The following is a 24593-nucleotide window of genomic DNA, read 5'->3' as shown; positions in this document are numbered from 1 at the left end:
ATGACGTCACAACGAGGGGCGCAGGTAGTCTCGGGGCGTGGCCAGCGAGCGTGGGTGGAAATTAGTGTAGGAGGACGAGTTGGCGGAGAGTAAAGTTAAAGGACGCGGTATCTGGTAGCGGAAGCAATACTTCGACAAAAGCAGAACATAACGCGGATCAAGCTTGGGGACAGGGTACTTAAAAAAAAAAAAAAACATGGACCCTGCTCACTTTTGGGCGTTTTCCTTGACCGTCTTGTGTCACGTCATGGCCACGGAGAGCACAGGTACGTTTTTTTTCGAAATCAAGATTATTTTTTAAACCAACCAGATATTTAATTGGCTGCTTCAGAATAACTTTAGATTCTTTTTTTTTTTTTTTATCCCACTGACTTGTCATTGGTACATTGCTCAACTTTTCACCTCAACTCCAAGTCAGGCCTTGTCGTCTGGGCAAATATTGCGTTTTGGACGAGGCTCGCCATTTGTAATACTGGAAATATGAACGCACGGAAATGTTTTGTTGAAAAAGCTGACGAGCCACTGATCATTTGCATTTATTTACATGAACATTAAATATTGAGCGTCACGTGAAGGTGGGTTGTTTGTATTGAATAGTTTAACTGCTAAGTTATTTTATGTAACAGGTTTGTGATTGTGCACATGCAAGAATCTTAGCGTTGATGCTTTATGGTTTTTTCCATTTTAAGCGATACAAATTTTGGTCTTCTTTCTTTTTATGCGCAGGAAAGGGTCGTGGTTTCATTGGTCTTATAGACCCTCAGTCCTCGGACCTGGTGGTGGTTGACCGCACCACCTCCGAGACCTTACAGAGCGGCCTCACCACTGTCTTCCTGCCGATCATCTACATCGTGGTATTTGTGGTGGGCCTGCCCACCAACGCCATGGCCATCTGGGTCTTCCTGTTCCGTACGAAGAAGAAGCACCCGTCGTCCATCTACATGGCCAACCTGGCTCTAGCCGACCTGCTCTTTGTCATCTGGACCCCGCTCAAGATCGCCTACCATTTAGCAGGCAACAACTGGACGTACGGCGAGGGTCTGTGCAAGGTCCTGGTGGGCTTTTTCTACGGGAACATGTACTGTTCCATCTTATTCGTCGCCTGCCTCAGTGTGCAGCGCTACTGGGTAGTGGCGCATCCGCTTTCACAACAGCGTAAGAACAATAAAGTGGCGCTGGGCGTGTGCATCGCCATCTGGGTTTTCATCTGGCTTAGCACCACGCCGCTCTATCTATACCAGCACACGGCCCAGTTGCGCGAGCCCGCCATCACCACCTGTCACGACGTCAACATCATCCTGGATCCCTTGGACCCCTTCGCATCCGTCCGCTTGCCTTATTTTTACTTTATCCTGATGGGCACGGTGGTGTTTTTGGTGCCTTGTGTCGTTATCGTGGTGGCCTACGTTCTGCTTCTGCGGGCGCTGGGCCGCGGAAGAGAGGGCGGCGCGGGGGCCAAGAACCGGCGGAGGGCGGTGGTGTTGATCATGGTGGTGCTGGTCACCTTCCTGGTGTGCTTCATCCCCAGTAATATCATGCTGGTGCTGCACTATTCGCTGCTCAAGGACGGGGTGGCAGACAACGGCTACGCTTTCTACGTCACCACGCTGTGCCTGGCTAGCCTCAATAGCATTCTGGACCCGTTCATCTACTACTTTGTGTCCGACGACTTCCGCCAGCACGTCAAGAACACGCTGCTGTGCCGCAGCAGCCGGGCGGTGGAGCGCATGCGAGTTTCCTTCAGTTCCATGAAGTACTCCAAAAGGAGCAAGTCGTTTGTGTCAGACTCAGGGAACACGCAGAGCAGCTCGTGCTAGCAGGGGGACTCGCCAAAGATGGACTTAAGCTGCTTTAGGTTGTCGTCCCAAAGACTTTCAAAACGTTTTTAACCTCATTTAGTGTTGCATAGTTTTGTAAATAAATAGGAAAACCCAATTAGACCCTTTTCAATGACTGCAACTCACGTGGTGACGTTGCCGGGATGGAATTCGCAGAATGCGGCTTTCTCTATGGCTGGCCCAGTCTTGTCTTTCCCAGATAAGAAACTGTTCAACATGGAAAAGTGACCTCAAGCAACCCGCAGATGATGTTCCATTGTTGCACAATGAGTGCTAAGCTACAGCAATGTCAACCCCTGTGGACAAAAATACACCCCCGCCCCCTACTCCCACTCTCGGGGTCTGTAATTAAAGGCTACCTGGGTCAGGCAAGACTGCTTCAGGTAAATGATTGTTAACAAGTGTCCTGTTACCTTTTGTTGTTCGTTACTGTTTTGTTTGCTAGTCACGTTAAACCTGTGCACGCAGACAAAAGAGCTTTCTGAATCCTAAGGAAAGAAGACAATGGCTGCATTTGTTCATTTCAAAAACACTCACCTGCAGCCTGTGTGTAATGTAGCAGCCCCCCCCCCCCCTCCTTTTTCTTGTATGTTAGAGACCGAACCAGTGAGTGAATCATAAGTTATGATTGTGTATCGTCTCCACTATCAATTTGAATTTATGCCTTGGATTTGTACAATAAAATGATGGAAATTTGGAAAGAATGTTTTTAATTGGATTCATCGATTAATTGCAAAAAAAAAAAATCCCTTTCCTAACCCGATGTCGAGTCATAAAACCATAAATCGAACGTATCCTTGGGAAACCTATGCCATTTAGAGGTAATCTTTCATTCCGCCACAAGACGGCGCAATAGCTAATTTCAAAACGTTTTTAACCTCATAACCACTAAAGAAGACAGTCAGGGTGAGCAAGCATTCTCCCTAAAAATAATATTGAAACAATTATTCACCGACTAGTACCAATATCTAATGAGTTTCTTGCTTGTTAGGATAACGAAGTGTATTCGAGGAGCTGTTCTCCATGGAATGAGCCCTCATGTTGAGCACCGGTAAGCTTGCTAAAAGGCTAGGCCTCAATACTAATTTGCTATAATAATCTGCTTTATCTTAACCAATGAAGTTGGTTAAAACCACCCAAAGTTCCAGAAATATCGACTATTATTTTTCTTATGTTTTATCATGCTTTGCTGTGTCAAAATTATTAGACGAGGATGCTAGTTGGCGATTAGCATGATGCTAACGATAAGCGCGGGAGGTTACCCGCTATGCTAGCGTGTGCCACTTAACGTAATGTCCATTCATTGTTGGCTGCTAATTGCGAAGCTAGCCAAGCTAAATTGCTATTGTTGACGTCAGTTCATTTATTTTGGTAATATATAAGCTTTAAAAAGTACAAGTTCATTAGCTTTGGGTTTTAATTATTTTAATTACACATCCTGCCCTGTGGTTGGAATTAATATAGATTAGACTTGTATTACGCTAACTGCATTGGGTTAAATTCTTAATGTACTAAGTATTCATATGTTACTGCTGCCCAAAGTTAGAGCAAGTTATCTGTAGCATTGGTTCTCCTGAAAATATCTTTGATATGAAGGAAAAATTGGGACTGAAATCCTTCGCTGATTCAAAATGTGCATTGTGAATCGAATAAAATTGGATCCTTTCGAATAAAATCGGATCAATTTTGAAATTCGGAATCAATACGATTCTGAATTGTAATAAGCAGTGTCGGCTGATCCCTGTCGTGGAAAATAATTCATTTAAAAGTACCTTAAAACTAATCTCTTAAAAAAAAAAAAAAAAAAAGAAGATACATTTCTTGTGTTCTTAATGTCATGTCTTTCAAGTACACATTCCCTGCAGCTGATAAGAAAGAAGTGTGGAGATGATTAACTTTAAACTAACAACATAAACCAAAGCCAAGCACACAATGACAGTCCATAGAAGCGAAGAGGCGTGGGACCTTAGTGCCACAAGTCTTTGCGACTCTTTCAAACATGAGCAATTTAACTACCCTGCACTATACAAATAGCTTTGACTAAGTATGTGGAATGGAAATAACCAGAGATGCCGTAACGTGTCTTATAATAAAATTGTCTCATACATGAATAGATTCTTTCTATTTCCATTTATTCTGAGGCTTTTCTAATTATAGCAACTATGTGACTAGATCAGCTCCATTTTTTAATCTCCACGTGCATAGCGGGTTAACGATTCACACCTCTCAGCGGTATCATCTCTCGGTATCGTATTTCTATTCTACAACAGAACAGGTTACATAAAAAACAAAGGAGCTGTTTTAGTACGATTTCATAGAAAAAACAGTCGTGCACTACTATTTGAAAAAACAGAAGTGGCAAAGTACGCACACTGTAGATGACAGAAGTACTCTTTAATTCCTTTTATAGCAACATGTTAAATGTCAAGGTTGTTCTGTAAGTTGTGGTTACCTGCATAAAGGACTCTTCCACCAACCCTTATTTTAGTTTTTTGTACTGTGTGTTTCCCTTGACAACAGCCCCCCCAAAGATTTTTTAAACTGCAATAATTCAACGGTGTGCATGTTTAACACAAATGGGATGTGGTTATACTTGCATACGTTTAGTTTTGTAACACGGACTATATGGTCCCGAACTTCTCGTAAACGGCAACTGTTGTTTTCGACTGTAGGTTTTACATATACATCGATGTATGGGCTCGTTTTGACATTTTTCTACTTCCCGTTTTGTTTTTAAAGGATACTTGACTGCAATTGTGGGCGGCTATGGCAGGCATTTTTTGCATCCCTGCCGCGAAAATAAACATGACCTCTTGCAACACACGTCGCTCGTAAAGCAGAAATCACGCCAAACCGGTTCTGGTTGTTCTTTCTGATGAGCCACAAAGAAGAGAGTGTCATAGGGAAGGCAAGGCTTAGTCAGGACTTGCTTTGATTTGCTGTTTTAATTGTTAACAGGGCACTTTGACATCAGGCATGAATTTAAAATGCAATACATTTGAATGGAATCATTGTTTAACTACAGTTCTTTGATGGGTTTAGGTTACATGAATAAATGGTGGAGAATATGTCGGGAAATAATATATCATAGTGCATTTTAATTATAGAAATTTTTTTTTGAAATGGAATGTGTATTCTTTTTATATCCAATGTACATATTTAACTCACTTGCACTTTAATTGAGAACTCCCTTTAAGCGCAGAGTCATTAGTATTGCGGGCCACGCGTCCAGACCCGGGACCAGTGCTAAAAGACCACCATTCATGTGCAACGGGGAGCCGGCGAGGAAAGAGAATGAGCGAGCGTGGCCGAGATCACACACAACCTGCCGTCTTGCTGAGATTCCCTTAGTGAAAAGACATAGCTGTCAAGTAAGTGCACTTATTGGTTTTATTTTGATTTTTTTTTTTTTTCCCATTTATGGAAACAGACCTGAGAGATCACCATAGTAAAAACAAAGCAGTGGAGTAGTTGTAAACAGTCCATAATGGTCCACAATGGCGCACTTATCAGAAAGCCATAAAATGTAAGCAGTTTAATTATGTGACCACAAAACAGTCAAATAAGCTTCCCCCACTGAAATGAATGACAATACAATTTTAACGCCGTAAAAAAAAAAAAATTCCACCGGGTTTTGCACTCGATAGTACGGCGTTGCATAACAACACAGTGATGATATTCGCTCTCCACATTACCAACATAGGTGGAAAATGCATGACTGTCGTTTTCTTGTTCTTCTTCCATTGAGTCTACTGGAAGGTGAGCACAAAGAATTGCGATAAAGGAGCCGAACAACGTACACAGTTTTTAAAGATTCCAAAAAGTAGAAAGGCAGACAGGAAAGGGAGCATTCTGGATATTGAGGGTGGACAAAAGTTAGTCCTTTGCATCGCTGTCGCAGCTGTGTCCGCTGGTAGGTGGGACCACGTGGGTACCCAACAGCTGGTCCCAGTGGGAGAAGAAAGGGGCAAAGTTGGTAGCGGGCCATCGGTGGTGGGCATCATGCTTCGGGGCGCCCCCCCATAAGCCAAAGGGTACCAAATTGTGCACGGACCACGGAAAGTCGTAGCCGCAGTGATCCTCGGTAGATACGTAGACGTTGAAGACCATGAAGCCCCACGTGGTGAGGCAGTGACACTGCAGCAGAACCGGGTCCACCGTGACCCAGAAGCCCACGCTGACCAGCTCCCATCCGGACAGGTACTGTGTGACCAGACTGAACGGGCGCCGGTACTCATGGTGCACCGCGTGGAAGGTGCGGTACAGCCAGGGGATGCGATGGTGCAGCAGGTGCCAGAGATAATACTGGAAGTCAAAGACCATCATGCAGCCCAGGATCCCCAGGGAGAATTCCCAGAGGGTGGGCGCCTGGTGAGGCAGGGGCGTGGGGGGCCTCCACAGCCACTGGCCCACAGCGGCAGGGAAGATGTAGAGCAGGTGGTTGTAGATGGTGACTCCCAGCGTTGTCCCAATCCCCGGCCAGGTGACGGGTCTGTCCGGGTGCAGCCGGTAACGGTTGACGGCGGGCCAGACGGGCGCCAGTAAGTCCAGCGCGGTGTAGACACCCACCAGAAAGAAGTAAGTGGAGACAGAGAGCACCACAGGGAACAATGGGCTCCTCAGGAGGTCGTGGTGGTTCTGGCGGAGGTAGTCCCAGGCCGGCTGAAGGACCAAATTGGACCCGGGGGGGCCCTCAGTCACGTTGCTCGCCCCCAACATTCGAGATGAAGCTTCCTCGGCGGGAAAGAACATCGACGGCAAATCGTCTGGTGAGGCTGTGCCAACTTGGACGGCCCGACCGTCTAAAGCTCTTATGTATGTTCAAGCCCAACCTCCCGCATACCCCCCCCCCCCCCCATTTGGCTTTAAAAGAGGGTGCTCAGTAAAGACCACTTTTCATGGGCACAAGGGTGGCAGCCAGCACTTGGGACCTACAGACGCTCTCATTTAATCTCTATTTTCATTTGTTCTCCCCGAAACAAAGAAGCTGGTTTATTTTTATCATCGCAAAATTATCATCAATGATGAGAAACATTGATGGCTAATTGTGAAATTTAATTGACATTCATTTCCTGTGTCTGACTTGTTTTCCCTCCTTTTCTCCCCATCCTTTCTCTGCAGTGCGGGTTGCCAAGGAAACAGCACGGTGAGCTCACATGAATTTTTTCATATTTATATTTTGGGATACATTGTACAAATATATTCTTTAAAAAAAACAATTTTAAATTGAAGGCAAAGTGGTCAGCACACTGCTGTGCCTCCAGTAGGCCTTTAGAGGGCAGTAGAGCTCAACATAGTGGTGCCTTCATCTGAAGGCTGTCATCTTTTTCTCTTTCTCTCTCTCTCTCTCTCTCTCTCTCTCTCTCTCTCTCTCTCTCTCTCTCCACATTCTCTCACGTTACAAACAGATGCACACACACACACACACGTTTTTATATTTTGTACATAGGGTCAAAGACATTGGATGTTGCAGGGAGCCCCGAGGTTGGGTATTGAGGGTCTCGAAGTGACGTACGGTCCATCAAGTGGCCTATGAAGGAACTGTTGATCCGTTGCCCCAAAATTTTAATCTATCTAAGTGACATGGCAATAAGAACCATTTAATGACGCTAGCCTCCATTCCCTAAAGGTCTTGCTGCTGCAAGGCTTTCGTCAAGTTAACAAATGGAAACTTGTTGTGGCAAGTGGAAGAAAAATTGTCCTGCGGGGCTCTTCTTTAGGACCAGACTGTTATTCTGTTCGGCGGCAGTCATGTCAGGAAAATGATGAAAGGACGAAACTCACCGCGGCTTAGAATAACCCTGGCGACATTGCGAGGAAACTCACGGGATTGTGACACACCGACAAGGCGAAAAAGAAACCATTCGCTACAAGTGAAAGACAAGTGATGCATATTGTTTTATTTTCAGTTTAAAACACGGAAGAACCACTTTTTGCACGAGTGTTGGTATTTATCGTCAGGGTTCCTAAAAGGTCGCAAACAGTTTTTCCTGTCGCAAAGAAATTTTGAACATATTCAAATTTTGATGGCAACAAGAAAAACTGTTTGCAATTATTCAAACTGTTTAGCGAACCGAAACTCGACAGTTAATCACTTCATCCAAATCCAAAGCGTTTCTGGTGAATCGGCTTAGCAAACGGTGAATCGAATCATCTGAATCTCCGGTCCAGGTGATTCCATTCTGGTTCCTACAGACTTTGGACTGTAGGAAACCCTGATTGAGGAGGAGGATTCAAATACTCCTTGAGTTGCCGTGACTCACCTGTTTGACTCCGCTCACATCCGGCTTTCCCGTGAGAGCATGGAAACACCGTAATGATTAAACGCGGAGATTCAGAAGTCGGCATGCAGGCTTCATCCTGTACCTCGCTCCCCTGGGGGGCGGCAACGTCACACGGGCACATGTTTTGTTTTCCAACCATGGGGCTGGAAAGGAAGATGGTCACCATGGATGCCCTCGCGTGCAAATTTAATTACACCCAAGGGCGGATCCCCCCCCACCCGACTACTCCAACTTCCCACTTCCTGGCAAACAAGTGAGCCGTCACACCTGAACATCTCTGCAGACCGTTAGGACCTCTCCTCTCTCGTCGTCTTTGTCATCTTCTGCTTCATTGGGCCGGCGAGATGCCAAGCCAGCTGGAGGGCGCCATGGACGCACTCATCGCCGTCTTCTACAACTACTCGGGCCACGACGGGGACAAGTACAAGCTGAACAAGGGCGAGCTCAAGCAGCTCCTGCACACCGAGCTCAATGACTTCCTCACGGTAAGCGTATGACCCTCACTGGGCTTTTGCTCTTCACATGGGGTACACCTAAGGAGATGTGTCTCGCTTGAAACCTCGCCCCGTTTTCACTTTCAGAGAGATACACAGAGAACCGTGAGTTTATTATTCGCATTGTGTATCTAATATTTCGACTTAGACAGTTAGAAGCATGCTCAAGGCTGTTGTCGATATCTTAGAAGCTTGTGTCCATCACCGGTGGAATGTCTGGTGGACATAGAAGGTCATCCAATCATTGCAGATAAGCCCCCCCGCTGGTGAGCCCATATGATAGAAAACTGCACTTTCTGTGATTGAGAATCTCGTTGAAAAGCTCCAATGATCGCAGATATGTGTGTGTTTTTTTTCTTTTTCTCGTTATCATCTCCCACTGAAGCAAAAGCCTCAGGTGCTTGCACATCCCCTCTAAATATAGATGCTGCCGTGATGTCATCGCATCCCCACGGGCGGCAATCATGTCTGATTGCGGACGTTGAGTGCATTTAAATCATGAACGCAAATAGCAGTAACATTTAAATGACGTTTCTTTCAATTTGAATGAAAGTACAGCATTAATTGTCCTTCTTGTGTTGCTTATTGTGAAGTGAGTGGAGATCAGTTGCACTTGGGTGATAGTTATAAGAAAACAATTTTGAAAATGACACAAATGTCAAAGTTCTTTTGCTTTTGTTAGTCACAGAAGGACCCACTGCTGGTGGAGAAGATCATGAATGACTTGGACTCCAACAAAGACAACGAGGTGGACTTCAATGAGTTTGTGGTGCTGGTGGCGGCGCTCACCGTCGCCTGCAACGACTTCTTCCAGGAACAGAAGAAAAAGATGACCAAGTAGATGTTCCCTTTTTTAACCACACTGTACATCTTTGTTGTCGAGAACCACAATCGATGTTGTATTGTCCTGTTGTCACGAAAGGTGACGATTGCACAGTTGAATAAATGAGAATGCTGATTAAACTATTTTATATTTACAGTATATTCTTTCAGTCATTGTACACATTTTCAAAATCAATATTTGAAAAGAAATATCATGGTCCACACTAAAGAAACTGAGAAAAGCTACAACTATAAAGACCAAAAATGACCAGTTTTGTGATGAAGTGGAAAATATATCTCGTGTGAAAGCACATCTGCGTTTCCACAACTTGAACTGGTGCGAACCTCACACCCCTGGCACGCTAGCGGCCATTTTTGACAAGGGGACGACGATCGATGGCTTTTGCTTTTCAAAACGCAACGGACCACCTGCGCCCCATTGCGTTGAACCGTCATAACTGTCACATTTTCTTGCTTCGGGCAGCAGATCCCACACTTTGGGCTCAGCGTAAAATTGTATTTCTACTTTATCATTACTTGATTGGTAATGACATTTTGTGGCAAAATAAATCTCGTGGGGTGCTTTTACACTCAAATGCTCATCGTTATCATGATTAGCTTTGATTGAGATGAGCGGATGCCCACAGGAGTGGTTTGCGCAGACAAAAGGTTGCAATCAATCAAATATGTCCTTTAATAGTTTTGCAACTGACATGTGGGTGTTGTTATTGCTGTGGAAGTACTGATGAGAAAAATATTTGATTTGACGTGATGCTTGTAGTCCAGGATTTTTAAGAGGTGTATATTTTTGAGAATAAAAGTTCAAATATATTTTTGTGAAAAAATAAATGACAAAAATCACATTCTAGAGTGAAAAATCTTTATATCAGATTTTCCACTCTTGAAAGTAATTTTTGTAATTCATTTTATGTATGTAATATTTATTTATTATTTTATATATGTATATATTTATATTTCATGGCTGGTCGCCATAGCTATAATAGACGTGCACAGAAATTACTATCAAAAAATTTCTTTCGACAAGAAACAAGTAATGATTGCTTTGCCATGCGGTGTCATTTTATTACAAAAAAAGCATGTGTATACAAATGGCAATGAATTTTTATTTATCAATATCACATGACTAACAATAAATTCACTTCAGCACCGTCCATTGCAAGAATATCACAACAAAAGCAGCAGCGACAACTTTAATCAACCATCATTGCGGATTGTGGGGGGGGCAACCAAAATCTACATAACACAGTTTGCCTTTATTGATATTCCCATTCATGTTTGGTCTTATGGTTGGACAGACAAGTGAGGTCAGTTGGCCAGGCATATATCCTCCACGTTGTTGACTCTGAGCCTTTGTACCTCTTGGCTGTCCAGCAGGCGGTAGCTGAAGGAGACCCTGTTGACGTAGCGTCCGCTGGACACCATGCGTACCACCGTGTTGTCGCAGCCCACCTTCACGTGGCCTGAAAAGAAAAAAGAATTGGAGCCGATCCACACATGCATGGGGCGTCATAGAAATCTTTGTGCGGTACTCACTGGGCCCGCCCGATGAACTGCAGAGCGTTGTTAGGGATAACATCTTAGACGTGTCTAGACCGCTTCCCCCGAGAACCTGCACCATGTCCTCAGAGTCGGTCGCACATCCCGATGTGGGCCACTGAGGAGAAGGGACAATATTTTAGGGGGGGGGGGATACACTCGCAAAAGCATGGCCAGATCTTATGGGAAGAGGAAAACATCTCACCTTCGGGAAGGTGCCACGGAGTCCTAAGAAGGAAAATTCAGAGATGTCCACCTCTACTGGGTAGACAATGGAGAAGCTGCAGTTCCTGTGCTGTTGTGGGCTTACCAGGGTGAAAGCGCCCTCTGGTGATTGTGAGATGACATTGCAGGCTACAACAATGGAAATTAGACAAGTTAATCATCATCCTAATTCTGGTTGTAAAGCAAAATGCACAACGGTAACATTCATGTCATGCATATTAGTGGTAATCAAAATGGCCATGTTTGAAATGTGTGCGTTATTCTTTTACTTTTTGTTAGTGAAATAAAATTGAGGTAGCTCACAATACTTTTTATAAATTTGTGTGCTATCGCTTTTAATTTTCAAAAAATATCAAAACATGAAGAAGAAAAACGATCAAAGACATTTTTTATTTTATTTTGGGATTTTGTTTACTTACGGAAAGGGTTGGCGACTTTCCTGAATGTGACCGTGAAGCCGCTGCCCGCGTTGTGCACGCGGAAAAAGATCATTGCCACATTCTGTGAGGAGCGCACGTTTCTCCTGGTAGAAGTGGGGGAATCGCAGTAGTCCACATAGCGTTCGCTTGGGGACAGCGGGTGGTCCTGCGAGCTGGGAAACTTCTCGCCCTTCATCACCCAGCCGTCAAACACCTTCAAGATCAGACACGAGAATCAAAGCAATGACACTAGCTCTAACCATTTAGCATCTTTTTTCTTCTTTCAAACATTACATGCTGTTTAAATGTTAGCATTTTTCTTGTTCAAGAATTACACAAATTCAAATTAATAGAATTTCAAACATAAAGGTTAAATCAATCACAAAGTGGCACATTTTAGCATTAGCATTTAGTGTTTGTAGTCCTCACTTTGTTTTCCCATCTCTCAGCACTGAAATCCAATTTTCTGTGGAGGCGATGACCTTACCGTGATGAAATCTCCCGCCTGGCAGTCGATGTCGACGCTGTCGTACTCGATGTTGACGACCTCGTCGGGCTCAGCCATGAAGAAGACGGCGCAGCTGAGCTGAGGATGCTCAGCCGTGAAGGTGAAGCGACCCTCAACTGCAACCATGTCCACACAACCTGACACACACACGTACATTTGTATTTTGAAACCTCTAAATTGTCTTTAATATTCATAAATGTAGGATTTTTTTCATTTATTATAAATTAAATTGTGTGGGAGGTTAATCGACGACTTACTGTTACTACTATCTGATAATTTCAGTGTTCACAAATTGATGGTTAAAAAAACATACTCGTTAAATTCATTAATAATTATTTGTTGATTGGCTATTACATGTCAACAAAAAATGTTCGGTTGGCTTTAAGACTAAGAAGTTGTCTTGAAAAAAAAACACAATCGCTTCCTCCATGCATCTATTTTCTTCTGCTTATCCTGGGTTGGGTCGCGGGGGCAGCAGATTAAGCAGGGAAGCCCAGACTTCCCACTCCACTGCCACTTTGCACAGCTTTCCCGGGGGCTAATCGGTTTATTGAAGTCTTCCCATGGTGACCAATAATCTTTACAAATGTAAAAAGTAAACAACCCCTAATTGGTTTATTGAAGACTACGTTGCCTTCAATGTTTGTTGAAAACTCTTAACTGTCTTTGATGTTTACAAAAACACAAAAGTTAATTGAGACAGTTGAAAAAATTCATCAAATCTCATCAAAATGATTTTTTTTTACCCAAAACATGCAAAATTGTTTCATTGAAGAATAAATATAGTTTTCCAGGACTGCAATAAAATTGCTCCTGGTTTGTAGAGGTGTCGATGACATTTTAAAAAGCTGTAACTACATTATCAGAGACGATATTACCTCTGATATTTGGTTTGCCTCGATTGACAGGCAATCATCAGAAGTCATCAAAAGTGGGAAAAACTCACGCAATGGTCGTCTGTACATGAGTAACTCCTGCGCTGTCTCCCTGCGCGGCTCTGAGTTGAAGAACGAGTAGAATTCATCCTTTAGGACGTCGTTCTCCTACATTGAGAGGACAGGAAAGTGTTTGATGATGATGATGCTGGTGCTGATGATGAAGAGTTAAGACTATCCTACCTCGATATACCTGCAGTTTCCCTTGAAGATGCACAAACTCAAGAGCAAGAAGAACCGCTGCCGAAAAGTGCGCTCCGTCATCATCATCGTCGTCATTGCATCGCCGGAGCATCCGTGTGGCCGCCGCCGCCTTTTGTAAGTTCTGTGAAGACCACCTGCCACCCGCCCCGAGCCCACTGAGTCCCATTACCGAGTGATTGCGCACTTGTGACGAGAGCAAGGATGATGACAGCGAGAAGGGGGGGGGGGGGCAAGGGCGTCAACACTGGGCATCGGGATTCCATTCGCTCGCGCTAAGAATCCAAACAAACCCTGAGTTTTAAAGAAGTATTTGGCTAAATTCAATGAAGACAAATTGAAATTGAAGTATCCATCATCATTGATCATCGATACTGCCGATAGTTAAACGCAGACATGCCATCGCCTGTATTTTCCCTTTACATAAATGAGCTCGATCGTGCTTCTTCAGCATCAGTTAGTTACCGAAAAAAAAAGAAGATTAAAAGTGTTTTCATTCGAAGCAATCTGTCCGTTAAGTGGCACTCGACTGTTTATAGCAAAGAGCCGATGGCCGTTTTCGTTTTTTATTTTTTTCATGACGTTCACGCAGCACCTGGATGATGACGATTAAACCGATTACATGCCATCCCTGTATGACGCCAATGTAACAGCGCCGGCAATGTAAAGCGGCTCGGCTCAGGTGTCGACTGTGCAAATTGACTGCCGCAATCACGAGATTATAAAATGCAGGACTTGTTGTGGTTGAAAGACCATAACGTGTATGACAAACGTTGATAGTTACAAAAAAGAGCTTATGCATGGAAAATTCTTGGAAGACTAAATCGTTTGGAAAACGTCTCGTAAAGGGCCGAGGTTTAAGGACACTGCGAAAGAGAAGATGCTCGACTTCCAACTGGCTGGTGGCGACTGGCACGTTCAGGACAACATGTTTGTGTGTCTGAGATGAGCTCGCCCATCAAGCTGGAAACCTCCATCAAAAATAATCACATGCCTTAAGGGCCCGATAGAAATTAAAGGGCTAAATCGAGCAAGCGGGCGGACGATATCACTGCCTGTCATTTTGAAGAAATAAAAACTGAATTTCCTCCAGAAGATGCTGTAAATGGCCCATGAGATCTCGGCTGACGTCAGAGCTGTCCCGATTGCAAAAACCATTGCTTGCCCGGACGACGACTTGATCTCAGTGGCCAGTAGAGGCCATCAGGAATCTCAAGGTAAGTTGACAGCAGTCTTAATAAAAGTGTAATTTTAGGATTTTTTTTTCTTCATTTTAAAATTCATGTCAGAAATGAGCTGTAATAAGTATGACAGGCCAGTAGTTGGCAGTAAGTAAAGAAACACTACAGTCTACGTGTGTTGCTCCACCGTTTGAGTTGGGAAACACTGACAGACAATCATACCAGAGCGCATGTGTGTGTGTGTGTGTTTGCATAAGGCGGATTCAGTTGAGCCGTGCATAATTGAGATTTGGGGAAACAAAGGCCGGCTTATGTCATAACGGGCTAAGCTAGGCGACACTGCCAGCAGAAGAGGCTCAACGGCAACTTCCTGTTGATGGCCATGACAGCGTCTTCAGCATCTTTTACCTCTGAGTGCGTCTCCTCCCACAAGAGAACACACATCTTGTGTGTACTATACTGTCAAGGCTGGGCAAACTTTTGTGCTCGTGGGCCTTTGGACTTTTTTTTTTTTTTAATGGATGTGCACTGATAACCAGTCAATTACATTTGAACATAAACGGTGTAGCAACACATACAGATAGACGATATAATGTTTTTGAGGGGGAGACTGGAACAGATTTATAGCATTTTCATTCATTTCAATTGGGAAAGATGAAGGTACCAACGGGGTCATGGAAACAATTAAACTTGTACCTTAAGGCATTACTTTATTATTATTATCACTATTATTGTTATTTGCTAACAGTATAAATGGGGCTGAGTAGACTGCCCAGAGGCACCTCAGTCACAGTGTCTGGTTTTGTATTTTTTATTTTAGGACTTTGGTAAAGGGAGGGGGGGGGAGGGGGGTATTATGTCATATTGTGAGTGGGTGGGATATTGAGGGGGGAATAACTAATGTCATATCAAGTCAGTTCCTCCCGACGACTGAGCTCAACATAGTATAGAAGAAGCGGGGTGGTGTGATGCGTTCAGGTGCCGCTCCATTCATTCATTAGACGTAGCAGAGCCATCGTGCCGGATCAAATATGACATCCAGGCTGCTGCTTTAGCAGAAAAGGAGGAGGAAGACTGGAACTCGGCTCAGCGGGGGGGGCGGCATGGGCTGTGCACCGAGCATCCACGTCTCGCAAAGCGGCGTCATCTACTGCCGCGACTCGGACGAGTCCAACTCGCCGCACCAGACCACCACCACGATCTCGCAGGGGGGCGGCGGCGCGCTGCACGGCCTCTTCATCAAGACCGACGCGGCCGAAGCCATCCCGTCTGTCATCGCCTACCAGAGCCGACATTCGAGCTTCAACCTCCGCCAGCGTCGGGACACAGGAGGAGGCGCGCACGTTCTCATTGAGGCCGAGACGCAGACGAGCGACGCCGGCGTCAAGGTAACCGCGAGCGGGCCCGTGTTTATGTACCGCGAGAGGGCCAGCAGCACTATCGTATCGACGTGACGTCACCGTCAGTCGCAGTGCTTGTGGATGCACATGCACTGCCGCTTATAGAAATTCAGTGGACTCCCCAAAACTCGCGGCATGGCACCTGCCGATTTGCCTGTTTGCAAATTGTTTTTCCATTTCCCTTGAAACCAAATGCATCCACTGCTGTCTTGGTTAAAACGCTCATCTTGCTCACATGATGCATGATAAAAGTAGGCCTAATGCCTCAAGCTTGCAAAAGTTTGTCAAACTACCCCCCCCCACACACACACACACTCCAGAAACGAACATTCAGTGGGTTAACATTTTACAAAAGTCAGCTATGTGAATAGAATAAATCAAGAAATAAACTAGGATGCAAAACGTGGAAGCAAATGAACACAAGTTTGTTTTAATAGCTCTCTGTAGCACCCTGTCACGAGTGTGTGTGGTTAGGGTGGGTGAGTGGAAGGGGGGGCTGTATCAACTGTTGCTTCAGAAGTAATCAATGATACCATTGATTATTTGAGAGCAACACTTGAAGCCTTCCCCTTGCTGCAGGATCTTGACAATCTTCCATGGTGTTGATCACGCTCCCATGTCTCTATGTGTGTGAGTGTTATTATGTGCATGTTTGTATGCACAAGCAGTTTGTTTACCCCTCTGGTTAGTGTGTGCCTGAGTCACAAGAAGGCGCCGATGCTGACACTCACGCCTGAAGGTCAGTAAGATGATGATGAGAGTCATCGCAAGGTTGTTAACAATGTGTGTTTTGTAGCGAGCAAGTACCTAAATTTAACCCTGACCCTTACGCACTTCCAGTATGACTCCAGTGTGTGTGACCCTCAACCCAAAAGCCATCAATTCCTTCAACCCTCACCCTAAGTGCAGATGTTTGTCTCTCTCTTGGCAGGTTTCTTCTTCAGAACAATGTGTGGGACCTATGAGAGTGAACCAGGAGCCCATTCAGGTGAGACAAGTTGTGACACTGAATACCTCAAGGCCACTCATGTGCAACATCCAAGAATTTTGAGAAAACTGGGGTGTGAACTTTAAGGGGTGCTCAGCCCCCTTTAATGCTTTACATCTACATTTATTCATCAGGTGTTTCTAACCTTACACAGGTCTTGCTGGTGTTCGCCAAGGAGGACAACCAGAGCGACGCCTTGTGGTGGGCGTGCGACCGCGCCGGTTTTAGGTGCAACATCGCCCGGACGCCCGAGTCTGCGCTTGAGTGTTTCTTGGACAAGCATCACGAGATTGTGGTCATCGACGGACGCCACCCTCGCTACTTTGAACCCGAGGTCGTGTGCCGGTGAGGGATGCGATCAATTCATTTTGTCCAAATTCATTTCCACAACTAAACTTGTCCTTGATTGCCACCCAATTTGAACCTTGTATGCTGCAGCAATAGCCAATGCTGAATCGTGAAGAGAACATTCTGTGTCCTCAGACCTCGTGAGCATGTCTGACATTGTTTGTTCTGGTCTTGATTTATCTTTTGCTATTGTTTTGCAGGATGATCCGTGCCACGAAGCCTTCAGAAAACACTGTTCTTCTTGCCGTTGTGCCACAAAAGTAAGCTCATACATGATTTTTTTGTAAAAGATATGTATCTGCTTGTATCTGGAAAAACATTTTGGATCAATCATATATCAAGGCACCACTGTCTAATAATTCTCAGTATCTAAAATGACATAAGAATTCCCAGTATCTAAAAATAGGGCTTAAATGGTACTATATTTCTAGAATTATTTTTTGTTCATTATCCCCTGAGGTCAGTTTTCAACGTGAAATTTGGTTGACATTTGTTAAGGCAGAAGTCATGCGTTTCAAAAACGAATCGGTCATTTGAATTTGAAGGGTCCATTTTCGGTCATTCCCAGAGGTTCTTTTTCATATTATACCACCCACGTTTAATAATTTGTTACTCTTTCAGTTCAATGTTGAGCCTTTTATATTACATTTGACTATCCATGTGACTTTGTGTGTTGTGTTGTAGGCCATCTGACCAGGACGAACCCTCTGTTCTTCCTCTTCTGTGCGCCGGATTCAGCCGAGTATGTACTTCCTTACTTTTTTTTTTTTTTTTTTCCTAAGCCAATGAACACACAGACAGCAGTCGTCTCTTCGCGCTTTTCCAGAGGTTTGTGGAGAACGCCAGCGTGTCGGCGTGCTATAATGAACTGATTCAACTTGAGCACGGAGAAGTGAGATGTCACTTCAAACTCAGGTACATCGCACGAGACAGTCGGGTTTACAAATTCATGAGCCGTTCCGAAAACCGTACAGACACCGTATATATGTTTTGTTGTGTATGAGACCATTCCTGTTCTGACAGGGCTTGTAACTCGGCTTTCGCGGCTCTCGAGAAGTGCCAGGAAGCCGTGGAGATCACCAGTGAAGACCACGTCATACAGGTAGGAGGGAAAGACGAACAAAAAACAATTTTTCCATCAGGAGGTACATCTTCTATTGAGATGGATGTGTTTTTATAAATATTTGACAGTACGTGAACCCCGCCTTTGAGCGCATGATGGGCTACTGCAAGGGCGAACTGATCGGCAAGGAACTGACAGAGCTCCCGAAGAGCGATAGAAACAGGGCGGAGCTCTTGGATGCCATCAACAGCTGCATTGAAAAAGGAAAGGTGAGTACGGCCACCACCGCTGAGATTGTTCGGAACTTCAGAACCACTTGTCACTCACAGGAATGGCAGGGGGTTTATTACGCCAGAAAGAAATCGGGTGACAGCGTGGCGCAACATGTCAACATAACGCCCGTCGTTGGCCAAGGAGGGTGAGTCCAGATAATAAACGAAGAACGTTTCAGAGATGACAACTTTTTTCTCACTGTTTTTCCCGACAGGAAGCTCCGACACTTTGTCGCCATCAAGAGGCCGCACGTGGACAACAACAGTCAAGTAGGTGTTCTGAAAATGACCTAAAAAGCGTGAGTTGATATCGTTTGTTGCGTTTTTGGAAAACTAGTGCTATGGAGAGCGTAAAATACACAAAATATAGGAACATAACGATACTTGACATTTTTCTGAAAAAAAATTTTTTGCCCATGTTGAGTAGCAACAATCCACCGTGTCGCTTTGCTCAGCGAGGCACCCGTCCCAATCACGTCACGCTACGCTAAGCTACGGCTAAGCGTCGGGATAAGGCCCACGAGGGCAGGCGGCCAGTCCTCAGGCCTATTTATACGAATGAGGGGCTAGCGTTAGCGCTTTTTCCCCTCCTTAGCTATGCTTTTGTAAGCACTCGAGACTTAAAGCATGTTCTGTTTAACTTTTCCCCTCACGCTTAAGGGCCACAATCATCTCAAGTGCTTGGTTGAGATCATTTTGTAGACATGTTTTATTTGCACAACGCAGCCCAAGAAGCTCTCTAAATCTGGCAACCGTCGACATCATTAGATGTGTTTATATGAGCTCAATCCAATTTACCTCGTATGTGCCAACTTCTTACTGTAACTCATCAGTTGTTTCAAACAAGGGAAATATGTAGTATGCCACTTGGCGCTATGCTTACAATGTTTAAAGATTCTATTGTCAGATGGTGTCATTTTGCTCAGCATTTCATTGAGTGTCTCTCCAAATTAATTCTTTCTTTAATTTTGCGGTGTCAGGTGCACAAGTATAACAAGGAGGATCGATGCAGTGTTGAATACTCCCACTCAGGTAATTTATTTTGTTTATATCGCCTTTAGCCGTGTTACCTGTAAATTTAGCGCAAACCTTGTTGCTTCAAAGAGCAGGGTAATTATAATTTTTTTTTCGTTATATTTCGATTTCTGATATGTTAGCACAGATATGTAATCATTCTAGTGTATTTTTAGTAATTTTTTTGTTTGTTTGTTTTTACCGCCTCCCACCTTGTTATTTTAAGAGTGCCACTCTCTACTCCATCGTGACAGGAGGAAAGACTCGATGGATACCAGATCACTCAGCTCCCGCGGTAGTGACGGTAAAGACGTTTTATGCTTAAAAATAATTGTATTTCATTATTATTACCTCTTACAATGTTGATTCTTTAAAATTCCTCCATCAGCTGCCAGTTTACAGAACCGGAGACACTCTTCTGTCGCCAGGATTCACTCCATGACCATCGAGGCTCCCATCACTAAGGTTGCTATTTTTTATTTAAGATGTTTTAGGAATGGGGTCGGCGCCAACAAGGAATGTACCATATAATTTGATCTACAATGTTGCTATTGCTTCTGTCAGAGAAATTCAAGTATGTCCATTTGAACAGGTGATCAACATCATCAATGCTGCCCAGGAGAATAGCCCACTGACGGTGGCCGATGCTCTGGAGCGCGTTCTCGAGATCCTGAGGACAGCCGAGCTCTACTCGCCTCAGCTGGCATCCAAGGAGGACGACCCACACACCAACGACCTGGTCGGCGGGCTCATGAACGTAAGAGATACTAGAAATACTTGAGATATGCATTTTGATTGTGCCTGATAAGTCTCCTTTTTTGTAACATTATCATCTATCATGCAAATGCAAAACGGCGTTAATCAGTGATAGCTACCGGTATCATAAAATAATTACTCATTCACCCGTAATTTAAATGACTTTCATTTTAGCATTTGTTTTATTTTCTTCCACAGGACGGTCTGCGACGGCTATCTGGCAATGAGTATGTTTTCTCCAAAAGTAAGTGAGCCTCAACCGGCAGTTGTAACATTTTTTAAATGTAATGTACCACACACTTAAAAATAAGTCCATTCGAATGGCTTTACAGTATTTTATACCAATATTTGACAGTTTTTATATTTTATTACTATTTATTTTAATTTTGTACTCTTTCTACTATTAAATAACTATTCATTATTGTTCATGTTTATTGTTTCTTATTTAATTTGAGTAATAGTCATTTTTTTGTCGAATATTTTCATTTTTTGTTTTAGTATTTTTTTATCTGATTATTCTTTGCATTGCATGACTGGAAGAGGGTTTGATGAGATAATGGTTTCTTCCAGACATGAGCCAAAGCCAGCTGGCACTTCCTGTTACACTGAGCGATGTCCCTCAGTCCATCGCTGACATGCTTAACGATGAGGAATGCTGGGAGTTCAACATCCTCGATTTGGAGGCGGCCACGCACAAAAGGTAGTATGAAGTGTGTGCCTTTGATTAGATTCACATGACCTTTATCTTCATCTTTAACCTGCGTTTATCTGGCTCATGTCGTTTTTTTAACCAAAATTCCAAGGCCTCTGACTTACCTGGGCCTGAAGATCTTCACCAGTTTCGGGGTGTGCGACTTCCTCGACTGTACCGAGACATCGCTCCGCTCCTGGCTGCAGCTGATGGAGGCCAGCTACCACTCATCCAACGCCTACCATAACTCTACGCACGCTGCTGACGTGTTGCATGCCACTGCTTACTTTTTACGCAAGGAGAGAGTCAAGGTTAGTGTCATGTTGATTGATCCATACATTTTGCATGGAAACCATTAGGGACAACAAAAATAGAGCCCCGAGGGACTCGTCAAGCACAACAACAAAAAAAAGAGGATGCTTGTAACTTATTTCTCTTGCACAATTGTGTTGTTATTCTTGTAGCATTGACTTTATTCTCATAACATTGCAACTTCACGGCCGTATAAGACACATTTCCGGCCTACTGTACTGCATTGTATTGTGTATGGAAAACACAAGGGGATTGCGAATGGAGCCCTGAGGGATGCCTCAAAAATTATCAGCATGTGGCATCACCAAAATGTCAGCTGTGTTTTCTTCAGAGCAGTCTAGATCAGCTGGATGAGGTGGCGGCGTTGATTGCAGCCACCGTGCACGACGTGGACCACCCGGGGCGAACCAACTCGTTCTTGTGTAACGCCGGCAGCGATCTGGCTATCCTGTACAACGACACGGCAGTGCTGGAGAGCCACCACTCCGCTCTCGCCTTCCAGCTCACCATGCGCGACGGCAAGAGTAACATCTTCAAGAACATGGAGCGGTCAGTGGCATCGTCACTTTTTACTCTTGACATCTCACGACTCCAATATAGATGTTTTTTGGAATCCCATAATTGTTCCAAACGTCAACAGGAACCAATACCGAACATTGCGGCAGGCCATCATTGACATGGTGCTGGCTACGGAGATGACGCGACACTTTGAGCACGTCAACAAGTTTGTCAACAGCATCAACAAGCCCATGGCGGCCATCGATGAGACTAACACCTGTGTGAGTAGTTACATCTATGTATGGAAAGACCGAGTTGCTAAGCCAACATGACGGGAAAGTGCGTCGTGTGTGTCGTGCGCAGAGCATGAACAACGACTGCGAGGGTCAAACCAACCTCAAGAACTCTCCGGAGAACCGGCTGCTGATCAAGCGAATGCTTATCAAGTGCGCCGACGTGGCCAACCCGTGCAGGCCGCTGGAACTCTGCATCGAATGGGCGGGGCGCATCTCCGAGGAGTATTTTGCACAGGTGCGTGTCGTGGAGATACGCTCCTGTAAACATCTCACCGTCGTCACGGTGATCTCTTTCTGTTCTCACAGACGGATGAGGAGAAGAGACAGGGGCTTCCCGTGGTCATGCCGGTGTTTGACCGCAACACCTGCAGCGTGCCCAAGTCGCAGCTCTCTTTCATCGACTACTTCATCACCGACATGTTTGACGCCTGGGATGGTAGGAATGATGCAATAATAGCGGACTAATATTGTGTGTGTGTCTGGGAAGCAGTGGTGCTAGTGGCCTCTCGTTCCCACTCCAGATCAAATTTGATTCTGCCCGAGAGATGACTTGTTTGGCTTGTTTTCTGTCCAGCGTAGCTCTGATGTCACGGAAAGATTCCTCATCTACGCTGAGGGGATGGAGAGAAACCTCCTGGGGGGCGTGAAAACCCGAGGAAGTCAGGGCTAAGGGGTTTTACGATGAGGGCAACGAGCCCCCTCAGGATGCATAGGAGAATAATGGCCGTGTGGCTCACGTTAACTTCTGTCAAATTACCAATTTATTCTCATCGTACTATTGGACCGTTTAATCTTAAAATTCGAATTTCTTTCCTTGTAAACATCACAATTTATTTGCGCAGCATTATGATTGTGGAATTATACTTACTTAGGTATTTATGGTTGTCTCCACAGCCTTCGCCAGCCTGCCAGATCTCATGGAGCACTTGTCAGAGAACTACAAGTACTGGAAGACTCTGGACGACATGAAGTGTAAGAGTCTGCGTCCTCCGCCGCCATCTTGACTGCCAACACGGAGTCTGTCCTCTTCACCCGAGGAAGACGAGCTTGTTGACTGAGAGATTTTAAAAAAACTAATATATTTTTTGTACGTGCAGATCCATTGTGGGTTTCAAAACTTTTGTATGCGTGTTGAAACCCGCCACCAGGAAAAGTATGCATTGAAAACTTTTACAGTGTAACAGGCTTCAACACCCAAACTATCTGGGTTGGTGACTGTTGAATCACACGTCATGTCAAATGATGGTACGTTACAACAATTTTATAGTATAGTTCAATAGCGCCATCTTGTGCATACAACAAGTTCTTACAGGCTCACCGGTTTAAAAAAAAAAAAAAAAAAGATTAATGGTCATGTTTACATAACTGATAAAGTGCCATGTGAATGAAAGGAGTATATGTGAAAATTGTGGGAAAAGTAAGTTTGGGAAATATGTTTACATGATATTTGTATTGGGAAAAAAAAGTTACCTAACATGCAAATCTCCAAATCAGATTGAAATTTATTCACGTGAAAAAAATGATTAGGTTTTTTTTGTGTAATAAAAATATAACCCATAAAAGCATTTATTATGCGATCAACGAGAAGCAGTAACTCGATCAGCTTTTTTCAGGCAACATCTGATCCGCTTCAAAACGAATATTTTGTATTAACCACGTCATTATAAAACATACTTGAGTACAAATTTATCGACATGACTAGTTTAGACAGGAGAATTCAGCGTACCACGTGACTCCACTCTGCCCAACATCAACCACAATGTGGCGCTCTTACACAACATCCCTGCGACAGATGGTTTGACAGGATATTCAAAATATGAATCTGCCCCTTTTTGCTATTTACACAGAGTAATACAAAGCTCCATCTGTATTTAATTTGAGCTTTAATTGTCCTAAGCAATAGAAAGATACTTCAAAATGTCGGCGTCTTAGACCGTAGGGTCATTTTTAATGATGACTGCGTTATTGTATATCGGAACATAGTGGCGTATAAAGCATTTTTTTTATTCACATATTGAAACACGCAGTGATTTATTAGTGTCACATGAGTCCACTCAGCCAATATAGAGAGTGCTTATATATTATACCAGCCATTGGAGGGGTCCTGCTTAGTGCGTCCCCTTCTCCGGAAGCGTCACATTCATCGAAAGGCAGTTTTTATTTAATGATGTCCAATAAGCATTAATCCTGTCAATTTTCAAAGATAGCTATATTAATAGGTAAATAAATACAAAACGTTTTTGTTTTGTCTTCGGTTAAATGTAGACCTTTTTATTATTCTAAAGTGTTACTAGCGCTTTTTTTTAATGAATGAATTAGAGCTTAGTATAGTAGAGCATATTTGCTTTGTTATTATATTTTAAATTATGTATAGTTTACAATATTGTACAAAAAAATCCTATTTAAATGATGGTTATCGACTGTAAATTAACAGCTGTATAGATTTTCTTCAAAATGTGTGTGTGTGTGGGGGGGGGGACGCTATCCACCA

The 24593-nt window shown here is 44.0% G+C and overlaps 5 protein-coding genes across 12 annotated transcripts; 3 read left to right on the top strand and 2 right to left on the bottom strand.

The window, feature by feature from the left end:
- The first annotated feature begins 23 nt into the window (after positions 1-23).
- Positions 24-13725, top strand: f2rl1.2 (coagulation factor II (thrombin) receptor-like 1, tandem duplicate 2). Its single transcript, XM_085926712.1, has 7 exons — positions 24-266; positions 727-2744; positions 2830-2889; positions 4578-5209; positions 6960-6984; positions 12089-12247; positions 13282-13725. The coding sequence occupies exons 1-2, from the start codon at positions 197-199 to the stop codon at positions 1815-1817; spliced, it is 1161 nt and encodes a 386-aa protein (XP_085782838.1). The 5' UTR covers positions 24-196; the 3' UTR covers positions 1818-2744; positions 2830-2889; positions 4578-5209; positions 6960-6984; positions 12089-12247; positions 13282-13725.
- On the top strand, positions 5062-9560 carry s100z (S100 calcium binding protein Z). 2 transcript variants are annotated; one of them, XM_085926729.1, is made up of 4 exons: positions 5062-5209; positions 6960-6984; positions 8406-8607; positions 9299-9560. In XM_085926729.1, coding segments are annotated over exons 1-4 (387 nt in total). In that variant the 5' UTR covers positions 5062-5208; the 3' UTR covers positions 9458-9560. The 2 variants fall into 2 exon arrangements, with proteins under 2 accessions (XP_085782855.1, XP_085782856.1); XM_085926730.1 differs by having other exon boundaries at positions 5089-5209; positions 7247-8607.
- On the bottom strand, positions 5715-6686 carry ch25hl2 (cholesterol 25-hydroxylase like 2). The gene has a single exon (XM_085926929.1). It carries the CDS (start codon positions 6588-6590, stop codon positions 5715-5717), a length of 876 nt encoding a protein of 291 aa, XP_085783055.1. The 5' UTR covers positions 6591-6686.
- Positions 10506-13376, bottom strand: crhbp (corticotropin releasing hormone binding protein). Its single transcript, XM_085926740.1, has 7 exons — positions 13266-13376; positions 13094-13190; positions 12127-12284; positions 11640-11853; positions 11201-11349; positions 10993-11113; positions 10506-10919 (listed from the first exon to the last, which is right to left on the bottom strand). The coding sequence occupies exons 1-7, from the start codon at positions 13359-13361 to the stop codon at positions 10765-10767; spliced, it is 990 nt and encodes a 329-aa protein (XP_085782866.1). The 5' UTR covers positions 13362-13376; the 3' UTR covers positions 10506-10764.
- Positions 12115-24124, top strand: pde8b (phosphodiesterase 8B). 7 transcript variants are annotated; one of them, XM_085926693.1, is made up of 24 exons: positions 12115-12247; positions 14380-14500; positions 15523-15852; positions 16796-16852; positions 17007-17197; positions 17401-17460; positions 17885-17942; positions 18027-18115; positions 18224-18302; positions 18392-18532; positions 18593-18681; positions 18751-18805; positions 19516-19567; positions 19776-19853; positions 19938-20014; positions 20142-20306; positions 20504-20549; positions 20876-21005; positions 21109-21307; positions 21640-21857; positions 21949-22087; positions 22170-22337; positions 22409-22538; positions 22997-24124. In XM_085926693.1, exons 3-24 carry the CDS (start codon positions 15568-15570, stop codon positions 23104-23106), a joined length of 2616 nt encoding a protein of 871 aa, XP_085782819.1. In that variant the 5' UTR covers positions 12115-12247; positions 14380-14500; positions 15523-15567; the 3' UTR covers positions 23107-24124. The 7 variants fall into 7 exon arrangements, with proteins under 7 accessions (XP_085782819.1, XP_085782818.1, XP_085782816.1 ...); XM_085926692.1 differs by having other exon boundaries at positions 12120-12247; positions 14377-14500; XM_085926690.1 differs by lacking the exon at positions 12115-12247 and adding an exon at positions 13276-13400.
- Positions 24125-24593: the final 469 nt, after the last annotated feature.

This window comes from Syngnathus leptorhynchus, chromosome 12 (assembly GCF_054491065.1).
Source record: "Syngnathus leptorhynchus isolate UIUO chromosome 12, UIUO_Slep, whole genome shotgun sequence".
Taxonomy (NCBI): domain Eukaryota; kingdom Metazoa; phylum Chordata; class Actinopteri; order Syngnathiformes; family Syngnathidae; genus Syngnathus; species Syngnathus leptorhynchus.
This window is presented reverse-complemented; position numbering and strand designations above follow the sequence as displayed.